Consider the following 23621-nt stretch of genomic DNA (forward strand, 5'->3'; position numbering starts at 1 on the left):
AATTAATATCTCCTATCTTTATAGCTGATTAATTAACTATGGAATTAACATCTCCTATCCTTATGGCTGATCAATTAACATCTGGAATTAATATCTCAGATTCCTGTGGCTGATTAATTAACATACGTAATTGATATCTCATATTCCTGTGGGTGGATTTCGAATCAACATCTCTTATGGCTGATTAATTAACATATGTAATTAGTATCTCGCATTACTATGGGTGGAAAATATACATAATTATTACCTCATATCTTTATGGATTATTAATTAACAGATGTTAATTAACATCTCCTATGCCCGATTACTTAACATATGCAATTAATATCTCATATCCTTATGGATGATTAATTAATATATGTAATTAACACGACGCAATCCTGTGGCTGGGTAATTAACAATATATAATTAATACCTCATAATCTTATGGAAGATTAACATCTGGAATTAGCATCTCACAATCCTGTGGCTGATTAATTAACATATGTAATTAGTCTGGATAATTAACAGTGTAATTAAACGAGCCCTTGAACATCATTCCCATGAAAAAAGCCCCAGGGAATCCCTGGAATAACGAGCAAAATCCGGGAAGAATAAACAAATAAACAATGAATAAATGAAAAGCAAATAATGAATGATTATTAACAGTGAATGAATGATTAATAATAATGAATGAATAATAATAGCGGATGGATGATTAATAATAATAATAATGAATGACTAATAATGATGAATGAACGATTAATAATAATGAATTAATGATCCATAATAAATGAATTATTAGTCGTAGTGAACTAATGATTAATAATAACGAATGAATGATTAATAATAATGAATCAATGATTAATAATATTGAATTAATGATCAATAACTATAAATGAATTAATAATAATAATGAATTAATGATTGAGAATAATGAATCATTTATTAATAATAATGAATCAATTATTAATGATATCAAATTAATGATATTAAATTAATTATTAATAATAGTGAACTAATTATTAATAATAATGAATTAATGATAAATAAAAACAAATTAATGACTACTATATAATGAATTATTTAATAAGAGTGAAATAATTGTTAATACTAGTGAAATTATTAATAATAGTGAACTAATTATTATCAATTATTATTAATAATAACTATTAATAATAAATAATAAATAATAAATAATAAATAACAAATGATAAATAATAAATAATAAATAATAAATAATAAATAATTAATAATTAATGATCACCGATGAATAACGAATAAAATCATTATTACTTGGTACCTTTCCCTCCCAAACTCGGGATAGGGGCTGGTCCCCCCCAAAAAAAACCCCCAGGATGACATCACGGGGTGGGATTTTTGGAGGGAGGAGGAGGAGGAGGAGGAGGAGGAGGAGGAGGAGGAGGAGGAGGGAGGAGGAGGAGGAGGAGGAGGAGGAGGAGGAGGAGGAGGAGGAGGAGGAGGAGGAGGAGGAGGAGGAGGAGGAGGAGGTGGGGAGGAGCCTTTTCCCGGTGCCAAGCTCCTGGATTTTAATCCCCCGGGAGCCCTCGAGGTCACGGAGCGCGGGGCGGCCTCGGCAGCTGCTCCCGGCGCCTCCGGCATCCCTATTTTTAGAGCCGTGAGAGGATCAGGATCAGGATCAGGATCAGGGGGAATCAAGGATTCCGTGGCCCCGAAATCAGCCCCCTCCTCCAACAACCCCCACCCCACCCCCCGGGCGGCCACCGCTCCCTGCGCCTCGCTCCGGGCTCCGGCAGAATTCCCGGGAAACCGCCCAGGTACGCGGGAATTCCGCCGGGATTTGGGGGCTTGGGGAAGGGGGAAATTTGGGATTGAAACCCCCATGGGGGGTGGGAGTGCTGGAACAGGGCAAGGGGCTGAGGGGGGGATTTTTTGGGATGCCAAATTCCCTGGATCCCGAATTCCCTGGATCCCAAATTCTCTGGGCACAAAATTATCTGGATCCTGGGTTCCCTGGATCCTGAATTGTCTGGATCCTGGATTGTCTGAATCCTGGATTGTCTGGATCCTAGTTTCTCTGGATCCCAATTTTTTTCTGGATCGGGGGAGGGGAGGAGGGGGTGGGGGGGAATTTTTTTTTTTTCCCTGGATCCCAGAATCTCTGGACATCAAATTCTCTGTATCCTGGTTTCTCTGGATCCCAAAATCTCTGGATCCTGATGTGTCTGGACCCCGATTTCTCTGGGTCTCGAATTCTCTGGACACCAAATTCTCCCTGGATCCCAGTTTCTGTGGATCCCGAATTCTCTGGACACCAGTTTCTCTGGATCCTGATTTGTCTGGGCCCCAATTTCCCTGAATCCCAGTTTTCCTGGATCCCAGATTCTCTGGACACCAAATTCTCTGGATCCCAAATTACCTGGACACAACATTCTCTGGATCCCGGGTTCCCTGGATCCTGAATTATCTGGATCCCTGCTTCTCTGGATAGCAAATTCACTGGATCCCAAATTCCCTCCACACCCAATTTTCTGGATCCCAGGTTATCTGGATCCCAAATTATCTGGATCCTGAATTACCTGGATCCCTGTTTCTCTGGATCCCCAATTTTTCTGGATCCTGATTTTTTTCCTGGATCCCATCCCGACTGTCCTGGGTCAATCCCAACTATCCTGGGTCCATCCAGACTGTCCCAGGTCCCTCCAGACTATCCTAGGTCCATCCAGACTATCCCAGGTCCATCCAGATTATCCCAGATCCATCCAGACTGTCCCAGATCCATCCAGACTGTCCCGGGTCCATCCAGACTGTCCCAGGTCCATCCAGACTGTCCCAGGTCCATCCTGACTATCCTGGGTCCATCCAGACTGTCCCAGATCCATCCAGACTATCCCAGGTCCCTCCAGACTATCCCAGATCCATCCAGACTCTCCCAGGTCCATCCAGACTATCCCAGGTCCATCCAGACTGTCCCAGGTCCATCCCGACTATCCCAGGTCCATCCAGACTGTCCCAGGTCCAGGGGTGGGTTGGTGGTCTGGGATCCCCACCAGGCACCGGATAACAACTCCATTTGTGCTTACATATTCCAAGGACACGGAGAGAGCCCCAAATCCATGCCCTGTGTCCCTGGGAATGGCTGGAGAGGATCTAATCCATGTCTTGTATCCCTGGGAATGGCTGGAGAGGATCTAATCCATGCCCTGTGTCCCTGGGAATATCTGGACAGGATCCAATCCATGCCCTGTGTCCCTGGGAATGGCTGGACAGGATCCAATCCATGCCCTGTGTCCCTGGGAATATCTGGACAGGATCCAATCCATACCCTGTGTCCCTGGGAATGGCTGGACAGGATCCAATCCATGCCCTGTGTCCCTGGGAATGGCTGGAGAGGATCCAATCCATGCCCTGTGTCCCTGGGAATGGCTGGAAGGGATCTAATCCATGGCCTGTGTCCCTGGGAATGGCTGGAGAGGATCCAATCCATGCCCTGTGTCCCTGGGAATGGCTGGACAGGATCTAATCCATGTCCTGTATCCCTGGGAATGGCTGGACAGGATCTAATCCATGTCCTGTATCCCTGGGAATGGCTGGAGGGGATCTAATCCATGCCCTGTGTCCCTGGGAATGGCTGGATGGGGGGATCCAATCCATACCCTGTGTCCCTGGGAATGGCTGGAGAGGATCTAATCCATGCCCTGTGTCCCTGGGAATGGCTGGAGAGGATCCAATCCATGCCCCGTGTCCTGGGAATGGCTGGGAGGATCCAATCCATGCCCTGTGTCCCTGGGAATGGCTGGAGAGGATCTAATCCATGTCCTGTGTCCCTGGGAATGGCTGGATGGGATTTAATCCATAGCCTGTGTCCCTGGGAATGGCTGGAGGGGATCTAATCCATGCCCTGTATCCCTGGGAATGGCTGGAGAGGATCTAATCCATGCCCTGTACCCCTGGGAATGGCTGGAGGGGATTTAATCCATAGCCTGTGTCCCTGGGAATGGCTGGACAGGATCTAATCCATGCCCTGTGTCCCTGGGAATGGCTGGATGGGAGGATCTAATCCATGCCCTGTGTCCCTGGGAATGGCTGGATGGGGGGATCCAATCCATACCCTGTGTCCCTGGGAATGGTTGGAGGGAATCTAATCCATACCCTGTGTCCCTGGGAATGGCTGGAGAGGATTTAATCCATGCCCCATGTCCCTGGGAATGGCTGGAGAGGATCTAATCCATGTCCTGTGTCCCTGGGAATGGCTGGAGAGGATCTAATCCATGTCTTGTATCCCTGGGAATGGCTGGATGGGAGGATCTAATCCATGCCCTGTGTCCCTGGGAATGGCTGGATGGGGGGATCCAATCCATGCCCTGTGTCCCTGGGAATGGCTGAGGGGGATCTAATCCATACCCTGTGTCCCTGGGAATGGCTGAGGGGATCTAATCCATGCCCCAGTCCCTGGGAATGGCTGGAGGGGATCCAATCCATACCCTGTGTCCCTGGGAATGGTTGGATGGGGGGATCTAATCCATACCCTGTGTCCCTGGGAATGGCTGGAGGGGATCTAATCCATGCCCTGTGTCCCTGGGAATGGTTGGATGGGGGGATCTAATCCATACCCTGTGTCCCTGGGAATGGCTGGATGGGGGGATCCAATCCATACCCTGTGTCCCTGGGAATGGCTGGATGGGGGGATCTAATCCATACCCTGTGTCCCTGGGAATGGTTGGATGGGGGGATCTAATCCATACCCTGTGTCCCTGGGAATGGCTGGATGGGAGGATCTAATCCATACCCTGTGTCCCTGGGAATGGCTGGATGAGGGATCCAATCCATGCCCTGTGTCCCTGGGAATGGCTGGACAGGATCTAATCCATGCCCTGTGTCCCTGGGAATGGCTGGAGAGGATCCAATCCATGCCCTGTGTCCCTGGGAATGGTTGGATGGGGGGATCTAATCCATGTCCTGTGTCTCTGGGAATGGCTGGACAGGATCTAATCCATGTCCTGTGTCCCTGGGAATGGTTGGATGGGAGGATCTAATCCATGCCCTGTGTCCCTGGGAATGGTTGGATGGGGGGATCCAATCCATGCCCTGTGTCCCTGGGAATGGCTGGACAGGATCTAATCCATGGCCTGTGTCCCTGGGAATGGCTGGAGAGGATCCAATCCATGCCCTGTGTCCCTGGGAATGGCTGGATGGGGGGATCTAATCCATGGCCTATGTCCCTGGGAATGGTTGGATGGGGGGATCTAATCCATGTCCTGTGTCTCTGGGAATGGCTGGACAGGATCTAATCCATGTCCTGTGTCCCTGGGAATGGCTGGAAGGGATCTAATCCATGTCCTGTGTCCCTGGGAATGGCTGGACAGGATCCAATCCATGCCCTGTGTCCATGGGAATGGCTGGAAGGGATCCAATCCATGCCCTGTGTCCCTGGGAATGGCTGGAGAGGATCTAATCCATGGCCTGTGTCCCTGGGAATGGCTGGAGAGGATCTAATCCATGTTCTGTATCCCTGGGAATGGCTGGACAGGATCCAATCCATACCCTGTGTCCCTGGGAATGGCTGGAAGGATCCAATCCATGCCCTGTGTCCCTGGGAATGACAGGAGGGAGCCAGGAAAGGCTGTTGGGATCCAATCCCTTCCCTGTGGATGCCCGGGATTCCAGGAATGCTCTGCCCTCCCTCTCCATCCCCTCTCCTCGCTCTGCTTCCCGTTCCAGGCGGAATCCCGGGATGCCCAGTGCAGGGGATCCATCCCATTCCCACCCATGGGCCTGAGGGGCCGGAATTCCCTTCCCGAGGGGTGACCTGGAGAGCGGAGAAGCTCCTGCTGGAGCCGATCCCGGCTCGGGGGACACCGGGAATTCCATTCCATGGGAATTCCATTCCATGGGCAGCTCCTCTTCCTGTGCTGGCACCTTCGGCTGGAGCTCTGGGATCCCTGTGGATGTCCTGATCCCACAGAGCTGCATTCCCGGGATAAGAGCTGGGGTCATTCCCTGATCCCACGGAGCTGCATTCCCGGGAGAAGAGCTGCATTCCCTGAAAAGAGCTGGGGTCATTCCCTGATCCCACGGAGCTGCATTCCCAGGAGAAGACCTGGAGCTGTTCCTTGATCTCATCAATCTGCACCTCCCAGGATAAGAGCTGGGGTCATTCCCTGATCCCACAGAGCTGCACTCCTGGAAGAAGACCTGGAGTTGTTCCTTGATCTCATCAATCTACACCTCCCGGGAGAAGAGCTGGTGTTATTCCCTGATCCCACAGAGCTGCATTCCCAGGATAAGAGCTGGGGTCATTCCCTGATCCCCGTTCCTGGGAGAACACTTGGTGCTATTCCCTGATCCCAAAGAGCTGCATTCCCAGGAGAAGAACTGATCCCACCAAGCTGCATTTCCCAGGAGAAGCCCTGGTGTTATTCCCGGATCCTACAGAGCTGCATCTCCCAGGAGAACATCGGGGGTTATTCCCTGATCCCACAGAGCTGCAATTCCTGGGAGAAGATCTGGTGTTATTCCCTGATCCTACAGAGCTGCAATTCCCAGGAGAAGACTTGGTGCTATTTATTCCCTGATCCCACAGACCCACATTCCCAGGAGAAGCCCTGGTGTTATTCCCTGATCCTACAGACCTGCAATTCCCAGGAGATCCCTTGGTGTTATTCCCTGATCCCACAGGGCTGCAATTCCTGGGAGAAGATCTGATGTTATTCCCTGCTCCCACAGACCCACATTCCCAGGAGATCCCTTGGTGCTACTCCCTGATCCCATAGGGCTGCAATTCCCTGATCCCACAATCCTGCATTCCCAAGAGAAGCCCTGGTGTTATTCCCTGATCCTACAGAGTTCCAGCTCCTGGGAGAAGCCCTGTTGTCATTCCCCACTCCCACAGCCCCTCGTTCCCAGGAGATCCCCTGGTGTTATTCCCAGATCCTACAGAGTTGTGTCTCCCAGGAGAAGCTCTGGTGTTATTCCCTGATCCCATAGGGCTGCAATTCCCCACTCCCACAGCCCCACATTCCCAGAGATCCCCTGGTGTTATTCCCTGATTCCATAGGGCTACAATTCCCCGATCCCACAGCCCCACATTCCCAGGAGATCTCCTGCTGTCATTCCCCCATTCCCCACTCCCACAAGCCCGCATTCCCGGAGATCCCCTGGTGTCATTCCCCACTCCCACAGCCCCACATTCCCAGGAGAAGCCCTGTTGTCATTCCCTGATCCCACAGCCCCCCATTCCCGAAAATCCCCTGGTGTTATTTATTCCTTGCTCCCACAGCCCCTCATTCCCAGAAGCAGCCCTGGTGTTATTCCCTGATCCTACGGAGTTGCAATTCCCAGGAGAACACCTGGTGTTATTCCCTGATCCCATAGAGCTGCAATTCCCTGATCCCACAATCCTGCATTTCCAAGAGAAGCCCTGGTGTCATTCCCTGCTCCCACAGCCCCTCATTCCCAGGAGATCCCCTGGTGTTATTCCCTGATCCCATAGGGCTGCATTTCCCCGCTCTCACAGACCCTCATTCCCAGGAGATCCCCTGGTGTTATTCCCTGATTCCATAGGGCTGCAATTCCCCGATCCCACAGATCTGCATTCCCAGGAGATCTCCTGTTGTCATTCCCCTCTCCCACAGACCGTCATTCCCGGAGATCCCCTGGTGTCATTCCCCACTCCCACAGACCCACATTCCCGGAGATCCCCTGGTGTCATTCCCCACTCCCACAGCCCCACATTCCCAGGAGAAGCCCTGGTGCTATTCCCTGATCCCATAGGGCTAAAATTCCCTGCTCCCACAGCCCCCCATTCCCGGAGATCCCCTGGTGTTATTTATTCCTTGCTCCCACAGCCCCTCATTCCCAAAGATCCCCTGGTGTTATTTATTCCTTGCTCCCACAGCCCCTCATTCCCAGCAGCAGCCCTGGTGTTATTCCCTGATCCCATAGAGCTGCAATTCCTTGATCCCACAGCCCCCCATTCCCGGAGATCCCCTGGTGTTATTTATTCCTTGCTCCCACACCTCCCCATTCCCGGAGATCCCCTGGTGTTATTTATTCCTTGCTCCCACAGCCCCTCATTCCCAGCAGCAGCCCTGGTGTTATTCCCTGATCCCATAGGGCTGCAATTCCCCGCTCCCACAGCCCCTCATTCCCAGTAGCAGCCCTGGTGTTATTCCCTGATCCCATAGGGCTGCAATTCCCCACTCCCACACTCCCCCATTCCCCCATTCCCGGACATCCCGAGCTGTCACCCCCCGGCACCTCCCCCCTCTCCCCCTTTTTACCCCCCCATCCACCTCTCCCCTCCTTCCCTCGGTATCCCCCTCCCCCTGCCCCATGGAACCCCCGGGTTTCCCCCCGCGCCGACCATTCCTGCTCTCCCTGCTGCTGGTGGCGTCCTCCCTGCGCTTTTCCCTGGGGAAATCCCTGCCCGCGGGGCCCGGGGACGGCGAGGGGGCTGCGGGGCTGATCCGGTGCGGGGAGTACTCCAACCAGGTGCTGCCCGACGGGCGCTGCCGCATCGTGGCCACGCTGCCCCAGGGCGACGAGCGCCGCTGCCCAGACCTGTTCCGCTGCACCGACGAGGTGTCCTACTGGCTGCACGAGAACGAGGAGCGCAAGCAGCAGCTGCTCGAGCTGCGGGAGCTCCTCGGCGAGCTCCAGGAGGAGCTGCGCGGCCACCGGCACCGCCTCAAGGCGCTGGAGATGCAGGTGAGGGGCAGCCCGCGGAGCAGCTCTCCTTCTTCGGGGGGTGGGTGGAGGGCACTCGCCGTGCTCTGGGATGGCCCCTAAATCCCAGCTGTTCCCTCTGGGGTGGCTGGAGGGCACTCAGTGCTCTGGGATGGCCCCTAAATCCCAGTTGTTCCCTCTGGGGTGGATGGAGGGCACTCAGGGTGCTGGGATGGCCCCTAAATCCCAGCTGTTCCTTCTGGGGTGGCTGGAGGGCATTCCATGTTCCAGGATGTCCATTAAATCCCATTTCTCCCCTCCTGGATTTCTGCAGGACACTCAGTGTTCCAGGATGTCCATTAAATCCCAGTTCTCCTTCTGGGGTGGCTGGAGGGCACTCGGGGTGCTGGGATGGCCCCTAAATCCCAATTGTTCCCTCTGGGGTGTCTACAAGACACTCCATGTTCTGACATGTCCATTAAATCCCAGTTGTTCCTTCTGGGGTGGCTGGAGGACACTCCATGTTCTGGCACATCCATCAAACCCCATTTCTCTTTCTGGGGTGCCTGGAGGGCACTCCACATTCTGGGATGTCCATTAAACCCCATTTGTCTTTCTGGGGTGGCTGGAGGGCACCCAGGGTGCTGGGATGGCCCCTAAATCCCATTCCTCCTGGGGTGGATGGAAGGCACTCCATGTTCTGGGGTGTCCATTAAATCCTAACTCTTCTTCTAGGGTGGCTGGAGGGCACTCGGTGCTCTAGGATGGCCCCTAAATCCCAATTGTTCCTTCTGGGGTGGCTGGAGGGCAGTCCATGTTCTGGGATGGCCCCCGAATCCCAGTTCTCCTTCTGGGGTGGCTGGAGGGCACTCGGTGCTCTAGGATGGCCCCTAAATCCCAATTGTTCCCTCTGGGGTGGCTGGAGGGCACTCGGGGTGCTGGGATGGCCCCTAAATCCCAGCTGTTCCTTCTGGGGTGGCTGGAGGGCACTCGGGGTGCTGGGATGGCCCCTAAATCCCAGTACTCCTTCTGGGGTGGCTGGAGGGCACTCAGGGTGCTGGGATATCCATTAGATCCCAATTGTTCCCTCTAGGGTGGCTGGAGGACACTCCATGTTCTGACATGTCCACTAAACCCCATTTCTCTTTCTGGGGTGGCTGGAGGGCACTCGGGATACTGGGATGGCCCCTAAATCCCAGTTGTTCCTTCTTGGGTGGCTGGAGGGCACTCGGGGTGCTGGGATGGCCCCTAAATCCCAGTTGTTCCCTCTGGGGTGGCTGGAGGGCACTCCATGTTCTGGCATGTCCATCAAACCCCATTTCTCTTTCTGGGGTGGCTGGAGGGCACTCCATGTTCTGGCATGTCCATCAAACCCCATTTCTCTTTCTGGGGTGGCTGGAGGGCACTCAGTGTTCCAGGATGTCCACTAAATCCCAGTTGTTCCCTCTGGGGTGGTTGGAGGGCACTCGGGATGCTGGGATGGCCCCTGAATCCCATTCCTCCTTCTGGGGTGGCTGGAGGGCACTCGAGGTGCTGGGATGTCCATTAAACCCCATTTCTCTTTCTGGGGTGGCTGGAGGGCACTCGGGGTGCTGGGATGGCCCCTAAATCTCAATTGTTCCTTCTGGGGTGGCTGGAGGACACTCCATATTCTGGGATGGCCCCTAAATCCCAGTACTCCTTCTGGGGTGGCTGGAGGGCACTCAGGGTGCTGGGATATCCATTAGATCCCAATTGTTCCCTCTAGGGTGGCTGGAGGACACTCCATGTTCTGACATGTCCACTAAACCCCATTTCTCTCTCTGGGATGACTGGAGGGCACTTGGTGTTCCAGGATGGCCCCTAAATCCCAGTTGTTCCCTCTTGGGTGCCTGGAGGGCACTCAGGGTGCTGGGATGGCCCCTAAATCCCAGCTCTCCTTCTGGGGTGGCTGGAAGGCATTCTGTGTTCTGGCTCGTCCATTAAATCCCAGTTCTCCTTCTGGGGTGGCTGGAGGGCACTCGGGGTGCTGGGATATCCATTAGATCCCAATTGTTCCCTCTAGGGTGGCTGGAGGACACTCCATGTTCTGACATGTCCACTAAACCCCATTTCTCTTTCTGGGGTGGCTGGAGGGCACTCGGGATACTGGGATGGCCCCTAAATCCCAGTTGTTCCTTCTTGGGTGGCTGGAGGGTACTCGGGGTGCTGGGATGGCCTCTAAATCCCAGTTGTTCCCTCTGGGGTGGCTGGAGGGCAGTTGGTGTTCCAGGATGGCCCCCAAATCCCAGCTGTTCCCTCTGGGGTGGCTGGAGGACACTCGGGGTGCTGGGATGGCCCCTAAATCCCAGTTGTTCCTTCTGGGGTGGCTGGAGGGCACTCCATGTTCTGACATGTCCATTAAATCCCATTTCTCCTTCTGGGGTGGCTGGAGGGCACTCCATGTTCTGGCACATCCATTAAATCCCAGTTCTCCTTCTGGGGTGGCTGGAGGGCACCCAGGGTGCTGGGGTGGCCCCTAAATCCCAGTTGCTCCCTCTGGGGTGGCTGGAGGGCACTCCATGTTCTGGCATGTCCATCAAACACCATATCTCTTTCTGGGGTGGCTGGAGGGCACTCAGTGCTCTGGGATGGTCCCTGAATCCCATTCCTCATTCTGGGGTGGCTGGAAGGCATTCTATGTTCTGACATGTCCATTAAATCCCAGTTCTCCTTCTGGGGTGGTTGGAGGGCACTCGAGGTGCTGGGATGTCCATCAAACCCCATTTCTTCTTCTGGGGTGCCTGGAGGGCACTCAGGGTACTGGCACATCTACTAAACCCCATATCTCCTTCTGGGGTGGCTGGAGGGTACTCGGGGTGCTGGGATGTCCATTAAATCCCAGTTCTCCTTCTGGGATGACTGGAGGGCACTCGGTGCTCTGGGATGGCCCCTAAATCCCAGTTCTCCTTCTGGGGTGGCTGGAGGGCACTCCATGTTCTGGGATGTCCATTAAACCCCAGTTGTTCCTTTTGGGGTGGCTGGAGGGCTCTCGGTGCTCTGGAATGTCCTTAAATCCCATTTCTCTTTCTTGGATGTCTGGAGGACACTCCATGTTCTGGGATGTCCCTTAATCCCATTTCTCCTTCTTGGATGTCTGGAAAACATTTGGAGTTCTGGAATGTCCTTTTAAATCCCATTTGTCCTCCTTGGAATGCTGGAGGACACTCCATGTCCTGACCATGTCCATCAAATCCCATTTCTCTTTCTTGCATGCCTAGAAAACATTTGGAGTTCTGGAATGTCCCTTAAATCCCATTTCTCCTTCTTGGATGTCTGGAAAACATTTGGAGTCCTGGGATGTCCTTTTAAATCCCATTTGTCCTCCTTGGAATGCTGGAGGACACTCCATGTCCTGACCATGTCCATCAAATCCCATTTCTCCTCCTTGGGTGGCTCCCTCAATCCCGCTCCACAAACCGTCCTGGCCCGCCTTTCCCAGGATTTGCCCGGAATTTCTCCGGGATCTCGGCCTGTCCGAGCGGATCCGTCTCTTGGAGCCCTGTGGGAGCTGCTCCCGGGAAAACAGGGATTGTATCCCATGGATTGACTCCATCCCTGCCACGCTTCCCTTCTTCCAGGAGAATTTTGGGAAAGAGAGGACCTCCCTGATCCACCATCCCGGTGCTTTCCCACTCGAACTCCATTGGGAGCCAGACCCTGTTGGTGCCCAAATCCATCCCAAATCCCGCGGGGACAGCGGGATACAGGGGTGGGAGCGGCACCAGGGTGGCCTGGATGTGCAGGGAAACAACAGGGATGGGCTGTGGAGGCGGGAATCGTCCGGGAAATCCAGCAGGGATTCTCTGGGATGGTGGGAGAAGGAGCTGGGAGGCGCCCGTGCCGGTCCCAGGGATGTGGGAAGGATTTGGGATGTGGGAAGAGCCGGGGGGGGGGCTCTGGGAAGCAGCACCAGGGGGGGATATCATGGAGCTGCCATCAGTTTTTGGGGCCATTCCCAACCGTGGTGATCTCCTGGGAATTCCTGGGAATAGGGACTGAGGAGTGATCCAGGTTCTGGGAGCAGCTGGAAGGGGGAAAAAACCCTGGAATAAAACCCGGTAGATTTATTCCAGCAGCAAAGGGGTCAGGAATCACATCCCGGTGTTCCCAGGGATGTTCAACGAGCCTCACGCTCCCACGGACACCTGAAAATTCCAGCTTTTTCCCTGAGGGGGGAGGCGAGGAAATGAATTCCCGCCTCTCCAGGATCCCGGGATGTCCTGGGAGCCCGAGCGGGGGGTGAAGGAAGGGATGGAGAGGGCGGAAAACTTCGGGTCCCGGGGAATCCGGGATGGAGGGAGGGGTTGGAGTGGAGGGTGGAGGGAGATGGGAGGGAGATTCCCAGGATTCCGTGGGATCTGGAGGAGCAGCTCTGCCACCCGATGGGCGGGGAGCGGCGAGCAGGAGGGACGGGAATGACTGCGGAGCTCGGGATGAGTTTGGAGCATCCCGGGGAGGGGCTCAGCTCTCCCATCCCCTGGAATCACCGGCGGGAATCTCCTGCCAGCTCATCCACGGCTTTGACGTCGCACCAGGGGCTGGTTGTCCCAAAAAAACAGGGGGAAAAGGGTCAGGAAGGGGCTGAGGTTCCTCATCCAACCTGGAACATCCCCTGCCTGCAGTGCATGCTTCCAGCCTGGAATTCCCAGCTCATGGAGCCGCTGGAGTGAGGCCATGGAGATGTCCTGAGGGCTCTGGATCCAGGCTGGGAGAGCTGGGAATGGCCAGGCTGGAGCAGGGAAGGATCCAGGGAGAGCTGGGAGCCCCTTCCAGAGCCTGCAGGGGCTCCAGGAGAGCTGGAGAGGGATTTGGGATCAGGGCCTGGAATGGCAGGACACAGGGAATGGCTTCCCACTGGGAAAGGGGAGATTGGGGTGGGAGATTGGGAAGGGATTCCCGGCTGGGCTGGAATTCCCAGGGAAGCTGTGGCTGCCCCTGGATCCCTGCAGTGTCCCAGGCCGGGTTGGATCCCCTGGGATAGCGGGAGGTGCCAGGGTCGGACTGGGATGATCCTTAAAATCCCTTCCCACCCCAAACCACCCCGGGATTCTGGGATACTCAGGCTCCGAGTATCCAGCATTCCTTGGACATCCTCCCACCTTCACCCACCGGGAGCCCCCCGGGACGGCGGGAGGTGTCGGGGTCGGAATTCCACTCCCACCAAGGATCCCCTTCCCGCCCAAACCATTCCACGATTCCACGAGGCGTTTGGAGAGGAACCCGGCGCCCCTCCCTGCCTGCCCGTGCCCGGAATCCCGGGAATATCAACGCCGGGCCGCGGAGCAGCGGGGCGAGGCGGATCCCGGTCCATGGGATCCCCGATCCCGGTGACATTCCCGCAGCCGCGGAGCAGCGGGGCGAGGCGGGTCCCGATCCACGGGATCCCCGATCCCGGTGACATTCCCGCAGCCGCGGAGCAGCGGGGCGAGGCGGGGCGAGGTGGATCCCGATCCATGGGATCCCCGATCCCGGTGACATTCCCGCAGCAGGAGGAGGCGCGGGGCGGGAACCAGAGCGTGGTGCGGCGGCTGCAGGAGCTGGAGCAGCGGCACGGCGAGTCCAGCGCCCTCCAGCACATCCAGGCCACCCTCCTGTACGACATCCAGGCCCAGCTCAACAACCTCTCCGCCCTCGCAGAGTGGGCGTGGGGGAACCACGCGTGTGCCGGGCCCGCGGAGATGCGGCTGCACGAGGAGATGGACCCCGCGGGTGAGGGGGAAGGGGGGAAACTGTGGGATAACTGTGGGATAACTGTGGGATAACTGTGGGATAACTGTGGGATAACTGTGGGATAACTGATGGGAATGCACGAGGAGATGGACCCCGAGGGTGAGGGGGGGAAGGGAGGAAACTGTGGGATAACTGTGGGATTACTGATGGGAATGCAGGGGGAGATGGACCCCGAGGGTGAGGGGGGGAAGGGGGGAAAGTGTGGGATAACTGTGGGATAACTGTGGGATAACTGTGGGATAACTGTGGGATGCAGGAGGAGATGGACCCCGAGGGTGAGGGGGGGAAGGGGGGAAACTGTGGGATAACTGTGGGATAACTGATGGGAATGCACGAGGAGATGGATCCCGAGGGTGAGGGGAGAGGCGGCAATCGGGGTGGGAAGGGGGGAATTGTGGGATAACTGATGGGAATGCAGGAGGAGATGGACCCGCAGGTGAGCGGGAAGGGAAACTGTGGGATAACTGTAGGGATAACTGATGGGAATGCACGAGGAGATGGACCCCGCGGGTGAGGGGACGGCCGGGAATCGGGGGGGGGAAAGTGGGAACTGTGGGATAACCGATGGGAATGCAGGAGGAGATGGACCCTGAGGGTGAGGGGAGAGCAGGGAGTGGGGGTGGGAAAGTGGGAACTGTGGGATAACTGTGGGATAACTGATGGGAATGCACGAGGAGATGAAACCCGAGGGTGAGGGAACGGCCGGGAATCGGGGTGGGAAGGGGGGAAAGTGTGGGATAACTGATGGGAATGGGGCTGGGGAGAGAGAGAAACTGTGGGATAACTGTGGGATGCAGGAGAAGATGAACCCCGCGGGTGAGGGGAGAGCCGGGAACCAGGGATGAGGAGAGGGGGAACTGTTTTCCCACCGGGGTGGGCTCCGGATCCTCCTCACCCCAAACCACCCCCTGGAGCCCCTAATCCCGGGATCTGGGACTGTTTTCCCGTCAGGGAAGGCTCCAGACCCTCCTCACCCCAAACCACCCCCCGGGACCCCCCAGTCCCCGGATTCGGGACTGTTTTCCTGTCGGGGTGGGCTCCGGATCCTCCTCACCCCAAACCACTCCCCTGGAGCCCCAATCCCCGGATCTGGGACTGCTCTGCCTCCGGGGAGGGCTCCGGATCCTCCTCACCCCAAAGCACTCCCCTGGAGTCCCCAGTCTCCGGATCTGGGACTATTTTCCCACCGGGACGGGCTCTGTTTCCTCCTCACCCCAAACCACCCCCCAGTCCCGGGATCCGGGACTGTTTTCCCATCGGGACGGGATTTGGATCCTCCTCACCCCAAACCACCCCCCAGTCCCGGGATCTGGGACTGTTCTCCCACCGGGGCGGGATCCGGATCCTCCTCACCCCAAACCACTCGCCTGGAGCCTCCCAATCCCGGGATCCGGGACTGTTTTCCCACCGGGACGGGTTCTGTTTCCTCCTCATCCCAAACCACCCCCCGGGACCCCCTAATCCCGGGATCTGGGACTGTTTTCCCATCGGGGCGGGCTCCGGACCCTCCTCACCACAAACCGCCCCCCAGTCCCGGGATCTGGGACTGTTATCTCATCAGGACAGGCTCCGGATCCTCCTCACCCCAAATCACCTCCCATTCCCGGGATCCGGGACTGTTCTCCCCCCGGGACGCTCTCCAGGATCCCTGACCGGGGTGTCCCTGTGTCCCCCCCGTCCCCAGAGCCGCGGCCCCCCCGGCACTGCCCCATCGACTGCGCCTCTGTGTACTCGAACGGGCTGAGGAGATCGGGCACCTACAGCGTCCTGCCCGCCCTCCGCGGGCTGCCCCTGCTCGTGCTCTGCGACATGGACACCGAGGGTACCGGGATGGATGGGATTTGGGATGGAGGGAGGGAGGGATGGAGGTGCTCTGCGACATGGACACCGAGGGTAGGGACTGGGGATGGATTTGGGAGGGATGGGGGTGCTCTGCGACATGTACACCGAGGGTACCGAGACTGGGGATTTGGGATTTGGGATGGGTTTGGGATGGAGGTGCTCTGTGACATGGACACCGAGGGTACGGGACAGTGGGGATGGGGATGGGTTTGGGATGGAGGGAGGGATTTGGGATGGATTTGGGATGGAGGGAGGGATTTGGGGATGGATTTGGGATGGAGGGAGGGAGGGGTTTGGGATGGAGGGAGATTTGGAGATGAATTTAGGGATAGAGAGAGGAGAGGATTTGGGATGGAGAATGCTCTGCGACATGGACACCGAGTGCAGGGACAGTGAGGGATGGAGATGGGTTTGGGATGAGATTTGGGAGAGATTTGGGATGGATTTAGGATGGAGGGAGGGAGAGATTTGGGATGGAGGTGCTCTGCGACATGGACACCGAGGGTACGGGAGATTGGGATTGGGGATTTGGGATGGGTTTGGGATGGGTTTGGGAGGGATGGAGGGAGGTGCTCTGCAACATGGACACTGAGGGTAGGGACTGGGATTGGGGAGTGGGGAGGGGTTTGGGAGGGATGGGGGTGCTCTGTGACATGGACACCGAGGGTAGGGACTGGGGATTTGGGATGGAGGGAGGGGTTTGGGATGGGTTTGGGATGGAGGGAGGGATTTGGGATGGATTTGGGATGGAGGGAGGGAGGAGGGATAGAGGTGCTCTGCGACATGGACACCGAGAGTAGGGACTGGGGAGGGTTTGGGATGGGTTTGGGAGGGATTTGGGATGGAGGGAGGTGCCCTGAGACATGGACACTGAGGGTACGGGAGATTGGGGAGTGAGGAGGGGTTTGGGATGGAGGGAGGGATTTGGGATGGAGGTGCTATGCGACATGGACACCGAGGGTAGGGACTGGGGATTTGGGATGGAGGGAGGGGTTTGGGAGGGATGGAGGTGCTCTGTGACATGGACACCGAGGGTACGGGAGATTGGGGATCTGGGAGTGGGGAGGGATTGGGGAGGGATTTGGAATGGATGGAGGGAGGGATGGAGGTGCTCTGTGACATGGACGTGGAGGGTAGGGCAGGGAGTGGGGATTTGGGATGAAGGGAGGGATTTGGGAGGGATTTGGGATGGATTTGGGATGGATTTGGGATGGAGGGATTTGGGATGGAGGTGCTCTGTGACATGGACACCGAGGGTAGGGACTGGGGATTTGGGATGGAGGGAGGGATCTGGGAGGGATTGGGGATGGAGGGATTTGGGATGGAGGTGCTCTGTGACATGGACACCGAGGGTAGGGCAGGGATTTGGGATGAAGGGAGGGATTTGGAAGGGATTTGGGATGGAGGGATTTGGGATGGAGGTGCTCTGTGACATGGACATCAAAGGTAGGGGAGCAGGGAGGGAGGGATTTGGGATGGAGAGAGGGAGGGATGGATGGAGGGATGGAGGGATGGGTGGAGGGATGGCTTCATGGATGGATTTGGGATGGAGGGATGGAGGGATGGATGGAGGGATGGATGGATTCATGGATGGATTTGGGATGGAGGGATGGAGGGATGGATGGATTCATGGATGGATTTGGGATGGAGGGATTTGGGATGGAGGGATGGATGGATGATCCCACAGCAGCTCCCACCGGTCCTGTCCCACCTCCTGCCACTCCCAGTCCAGTCCTTTCCCCGAGGGTGGTGGCAGATCCGCAGGGAAGGGGCACTTCCCGAGGGTGCCAGAGCTCAAGGGGGGGTTGGATGATGCCCACAGGGTGGGGTTGGGATGCAGGGCCAGGGGTTGGAGCTGGGTGATCCTCGTGGGTCGCTTCCCCACTCGGGAGATTCCGAGTTCTGGTTCAAAGCAGATGTTACGGGATCAGGGAATGGTTTGGGTGGGGAGGGGCCTTAAGGATCATCCCATTCCAACATCGACACTTCCCGCTGCCCCAGGGGATCCAGCCCGGCCTGGGACACTCCAGGGATCCAGGGGCAGCCACAGCTTCCCTGGGAATTCCAGCCCAGCCGGGAATCCCTTCCCAATCTCCCACCCCAATCTCCCCTTTCCCAGTGGGAAGCCATTCCCTGTGTCCTGCCATTCCAGGCCCTGATCCCAAATCCCTCTCCAGCTCTCCTGGAGCCCCTGCAGGCTCTGGAAGGGGCTCCCAGCTCTCCCTGGATCCTTCCCTGCTCCAGCCTGGCCATTCCCAGCTCTCCCAGCCTGGATCCAGAGCCTGACATTGGATCCATCCCCAGCCCAACTCCTCTCTGGGAAGGAGTTCCGGGAACAAGGGGGGGTTCCCTGGGAATCTCGGCACTCAGGGAAGGGTCTCCCTTCCCCTTTCCCACCTTTGCCATCCCCAGATTCCGTAGAAACTCCTCTGGGTGGATCCTGAGTGTCCTTTATCCTGGAATCCTGGAGCGATTTGGGTGGGAAGGGATTTTCAGGATCATCCCACTCCATGTTCAGGGACACCTCCCTCCATCCCGGGTTTCCCCGGGGCGCTCCCGGCGCTGCGGATCCCCCGCCCTTCCCTCTCTCCCGTCGGATCCCCTTTGTGGTCCCCCCAAACTCCCCCCCAATCCATCCCTGGTCGCTCCCCTGTCCCGCAGGGGGTGGCTGGACGGTGATCCAGCGGCGCCAGGACGGCTCCGTGGATTTCAACCGCACGTGGGGCGAGTACCGGGACGGCTTCGGCGAGCTGAGCGGCGAGTTCTGGCTGGGCAACGACAACATCCACCGCCTCACCAGCCAGGGCGACTACTCGCTGCGCATCGACCTGGAGGACTGGAACAACAAGCACAAGCACGCCTTCTACCAGCTCTTCAGGTCGCCGGGGGCGTCTCCCGTGCCCCTGGGGGGAGGAGGAAAAGGAGGGTGGGGTGGGACCCGCCCCCAAAGCCACCCCCTCCCCGGCTCTCCCGGGCGGGGGAGGGAGGGGAAAACACGACAGAAAACGTCCAGGGATTCACGGAATCAGCCGGGTCAGATGGGTTGGGAAGGAGCTCCAGGATCATCCAGCCCAGCCCCTGGATCTAACCCGGCCCGTGGCGCTGATGGCACGTCCAGCGTGTCCCTAAAAACCCTCCAGGGGTGGGGGATCCACCCCCTGCCTGGGCAGGGCAGCCCATTCCAAGGGCTGAGAGCTCTCCATGGAAAGAATCCCTTCCCGATATCCCACCGGCACCTCCCGCTGGCGCAGATGGAGGTTGTTCCCTCTCCCTCCTGGCCCTTCTTCCCTGGGAATTGGGGACCCTCCACCTCTGGAAAATTCCTGCCGGGGGATTGTGGAGAGAGCTGGGACAGTGCCAGGATGGCCCAGGTTCCCTGTGTCCTGTCCCTCCAGCCCTGATGCCAAGTCCCTCTCCAGCTCTCCTGGAGCCCCTGCAGGCTCTGGAAGGGGCTCCCAGCTCTCCCTGGATCCTTCCCTGCTCCAGCCTGGCCATTCCCAGCTCTCCCAGCCTGGATCCAGAGCCTGACATTGGATCCATGCCCAGCCCAACTCCTCTCTGGGAAGGAGTTCCGGGAACAAGGGGGGGTTCCCTGGGAATCTCGGCACTCAGGGAAGGGTCTCCCTTCCCCTTTCCTGCCTTTGCCATCCCCACATTCCATAAAAACCCCTCTGAGTGGATCCTGAGTGTCCTTTATCCTGCTCCAAGCCCCATCCAACCCGGGATAGTAGGAGGAGTCTGGACTGGAACTGGATGAGCTTTGAGGTCCCTTCCCACCCAAACCACTCCACAATTCCCCAATCTCCAGCGGGAATAGGAGCAGGACTGTCCCTCCGTGGCCGTGGGGTGGCTCCGGATAATTCCAGGACTCCCTTCCCGAGCTCCCACATCCCCCTTTTTGCCGCGGCTTCCCCGTCTTGCTCCGACTCCCTCCCCTCTCCCCCCCCAGCAAATTCCCTGGATCCTGAGCGCTCCATCCCACCCCAGAGGCGGGAAAACCTGGGAAAACCAGCCCATCCACGGCTTTTCCGGGCGATCCATCCATCCATCCCAGTAGCAGGGAGGGAGGCGGCTCCGGAATTCCTTAAACCCCTCCCTCCATCTCCCCCCCAGCCCCAGCAAATTCCCTGGATCCTGAGTGCTCCATCCAACCCCAGAGGCGGGAAAACCTGGGAAAACCTGGGAAAACCACCCCATCCTGGGCTTTTCCAGGCGATCCATCCATCCTCATCCATCAGCCATCCAGGGAGCGAGGCAGCCATCCACAATCTCCTTAGGGAGGGAGGAGCCCCTCCCTCCAACTCCTCCCCATCTCCCCCAAATTCCCTGGATCCTGACTGCTCCATCCCACCCCAGAGGCGGAAAACCTGGGAAACCTGAAACTCCCATCCTGAGCTTTTCCAGGTGATCCATCCATCCATCCATCCATCCATCCATCCATCCACCCATCCAAGGAGGGAAACTGGGAAACCAACTCCCATCCCAGCTTTTCCAGGCGATCCATCCGTCCATCCATCCATCCATCCATCCATCCCAGCAGGAGGGAGGGAGGGAGGCGGCTCTGGAATTCCTTAAACCCCTCCTTCTATCCACTCCCCCAGCAAATTCCCTGGATCCTGACTGCTCCATCCCACCCCAGAGGCGGGAAAACCTGGGAAAACCGCCCCATCCTGAGCTTTTCCGGGCGATCCATCCATCCCATCCCATCCCAGCAGGAGGGAGAGAGGGAGGGAGGGAGGGAGGCGGCTCTGGAATTCCTTAAACCCCTCCCTCCATCTCCCTCCTCCCCACCCCCAGCAGATTCCCTGGATCCTGACTGCTCCATCCCACCCCAGAGGCGGGAAAACCTGGGAAAACCTGGGAAAACCGCCCCATCCTGAGCTTTTCCGGGCGATCCATCCATCCATCCATCCATTCATCCATCCCATCCCAGCAGGGAGGGAGGGAGGGAGAGAGGGAGGGAGGCGGCTCTGGAATTCCTTAACCCCCGCCCCTTTTCCCCTCAGGATCGAGGACGAGGAGAACCTGTACCGGCTGCACGTGGACGGCTTCAGCGGCACCGTGGAGGATTCCTTCGCCTGGTACCACGACAAGAGGAGCTTCAGCACCCCGGACTCGGGGAACATCTGCGCAGAGATCTCCCACGGCGGGTGGTGGTACCACCAGTGCTTCTTCTCCAACCTCAACGGCGTCTACTACAAGGTGGGGGGGACGATTGGGGACAGCTGGGGACAGTTGGGGACAGCTGGGGACAAGGGGGAGGCGGCACGGGGCTGTTTTCCCGGTGTAAATGGGATGGAACGCGAGGAAAAGCGGGAGGGGCGGAGGAAAATTCCGGAGGGGATTTCCTTAAAGGCTGGGAAAGCTCTCGGAGGTCGCCGAGCCCCGGGGTGGATCCCAGCGCTGCCCGGGACCGGATCCGTGTCCCCCAAGGGACACATCCCCAGGGATTTAAATCCCTCCAGGGGGGGAGGTTCCACCGCTGGGCAGCCCTTTCCGTGCGGGAATTGTTCCCGGTGTCCAACTCACCCTGCCCTGGCCCAGCTGGAGCCGTTCCCTCTCCCTCCTGGCCCTTCTTCCCTGGGAATTGGGGATCCAGGAATCCTGAGAATTCCTGCCAGGGAATTGTGGAGACAGCTGGGACAGTGCCAGGATGGCCCAGAATCCTTAGGGATGGCTCAGGATGGAAAATCCCTCCGGAATTCCGGAGTCCAACCAGCCCAGGCCAGCCCTGCCCCGTGTGCCCAAGGGCCACATCCCCAGGGATTGGGAATCCCTGCAGGGATTGGGAATCCAGCCCTGCCCTGGGAAGTTCATTCCGGTGCCTGACAGCCCTTTCCAGGTGGGAATTGTTCCCGATATCCCACCTGAACCTCCCCTGGCGCTCTCCTCCCCCGTTCCCTCTCCTGCCCGGGATCAGATCCCTTCTCCCTGCCCCGCCCAACCTCCTCTCTCCAGGGATGGAATTAAAGGATTCCCGGGGTGATCCAGCTTTTCCACGGATCACGCACGGCTCTGGAGCCGCCTCCGCGCGCCGGGGCTGGGAATGACCCGGTGGAAACCTCTGGAACGGCTGATTCCATCAGCCCGGGAGGGGCGGGATGTGGCTCCGCGGGGGGTTAGCTGACAAATCCAGGGATTTCCGTTCTCCCTCCGCTCCGCAGGGTGGGAGATACTCCCTGCGGAACCGGCGGATGCTGGGGCCGGACGGGATCGTGTGGTACTCCTGGAAGGACACGGATTATTATTCCCTGCGCAAGGTGGTGATGATGATCCGGCCCCGCGCGTTCCGGCCCCACCTCTCCCCCTGAGGCAGCCCGGGATGGCCCTGCCCTCTCCTCGGGAGCGCCCGGGGCCGGGAACCATCGGGAAAAACCGCTGGATCCGGAGGGAGTCGCTCCCGGGGGAATACGGCTGGGAATCGCTCCAAGGGGGAATCCGGCAGGGAACGGATCGGGAGGGAATCGCTCCAGGGGGAATCCGGCAGGGAATCGCTCCAAGGGGAATCTGGCTGGGAATGGCTCCGGAGGGAATCGTTCCAAAGGGAATCTGGCAGGGAATGGATCGGGAGGGAATCGCTCCAAGGGGAATCCGGCAGGGAATGGCTCCGGAGGGAATCGCTCCCGGGGGAATCTGGCAGGGAATGGAGCAGGAGGGAATCGCTCCCAGGGGAATCCGTCTGGGAATGGCTCCGGCTCCTCCTCCAGGGAGGATTTGGGTGTGGGGAGCTCTCCTGGGAAGGCGGAGCTGATTTCTGGGAAGGGCCTTTGGGGTTCCCTCCGGGCTTTTGGAGGCGTTCCCAAGAAAGTGAATCCCGCTGTCCCGCCCGTGGGAATCGGCTCCAAACCGAGCCGGGACCTCGGGAGGCGTCGGGAGCTCCGGCCACGCTCCGGGAAAACTGGGAATCCCCAGGAGAGTTTTCCAGGTGGGATGGGACTGACCGGCCGTTATCCCACGGGCTGAGCTCGGGAAGATCCCGAAAATTCGCCACCACTTGGAAGCGGCTCCCAAGGCGCTGGAGGCGGTCCCGAGGGAAGCCGGGAGAGCATTCCCAGGGCTGGAATCACGGGGAAAAAAAAGGCTGGGAAGGCAGGGATTGTGTTCCACCCACGGGCATCAACCAGCGACGACAACACTCCAAAGGCAAACGCTTTAAAATAATAAAAAAATAAAAAAAAGACAGGAATTTTTCCACTTTCCGTTGGTTTTTCCCATTCCATTCTCACCTTTCCGTCCTTTTCCCTGGCAAAGAATTCCAGAAGGATTTTTTTATCCACCCAAGAACTGCTCAGTAGGAACGATCAGACCGGATTTAGCCCCCTTTTATTTTTTCCACTGCTTTATTCCTGATAAACCTGGTTTGTGGCTCGGTTTTAATTTTCCAAGTGTAATTCCAGCAG

General features: G+C 57.2%; 1 protein-coding gene across 1 annotated transcript; it reads left to right on the top strand.

Annotated features, from left to right (window-relative positions):
- Positions 1–8295: 8295 nt before the first annotated feature.
- LOC126646673 (angiopoietin-4-like) lies at positions 8296–22532 on the top strand. Its single transcript, XM_050328134.1, has 6 exons — positions 8296–8670; positions 14136–14358; positions 16064–16201; positions 18883–19099; positions 21228–21423; positions 22386–22532. Exons 1-6 carry the CDS (start codon positions 8296–8298, stop codon positions 22530–22532), a joined length of 1296 nt encoding a protein of 431 aa, XP_050184091.1.
- The last annotated feature ends 1089 nt before the right edge of the window (positions 22533–23621 follow it).

This window comes from Myiozetetes cayanensis, unplaced genomic scaffold (assembly GCF_022539395.1).
Source record: "Myiozetetes cayanensis isolate MyiCay16 unplaced genomic scaffold, myiCay2020 scf363, whole genome shotgun sequence".
Lineage (NCBI taxonomy): Eukaryota > Metazoa > Chordata > Aves > Passeriformes > Tyrannidae > Myiozetetes > Myiozetetes cayanensis.

Excerpts from the sequence above, each read along its gene's own strand:
- LOC126646673 (XM_050328134.1), top strand. The coding sequence starts at position 8,296 with ATGGAACCCCCGGGTTTCCCCCCGCGCCGACCATTCCTGCTCTCCCTG. Across the intron at positions 16,202-18,882 it reads CTGCGACATGGACACCGAGG|GGGGTGGCTGGACGGTGATC; the intron begins GTACCGGGATGG and ends CCTGTCCCGCAG. Across the intron at positions 21,424-22,385 it reads TCAACGGCGTCTACTACAAG|GGTGGGAGATACTCCCTGCG; the intron begins GTGGGGGGGACG and ends TCCGCTCCGCAG.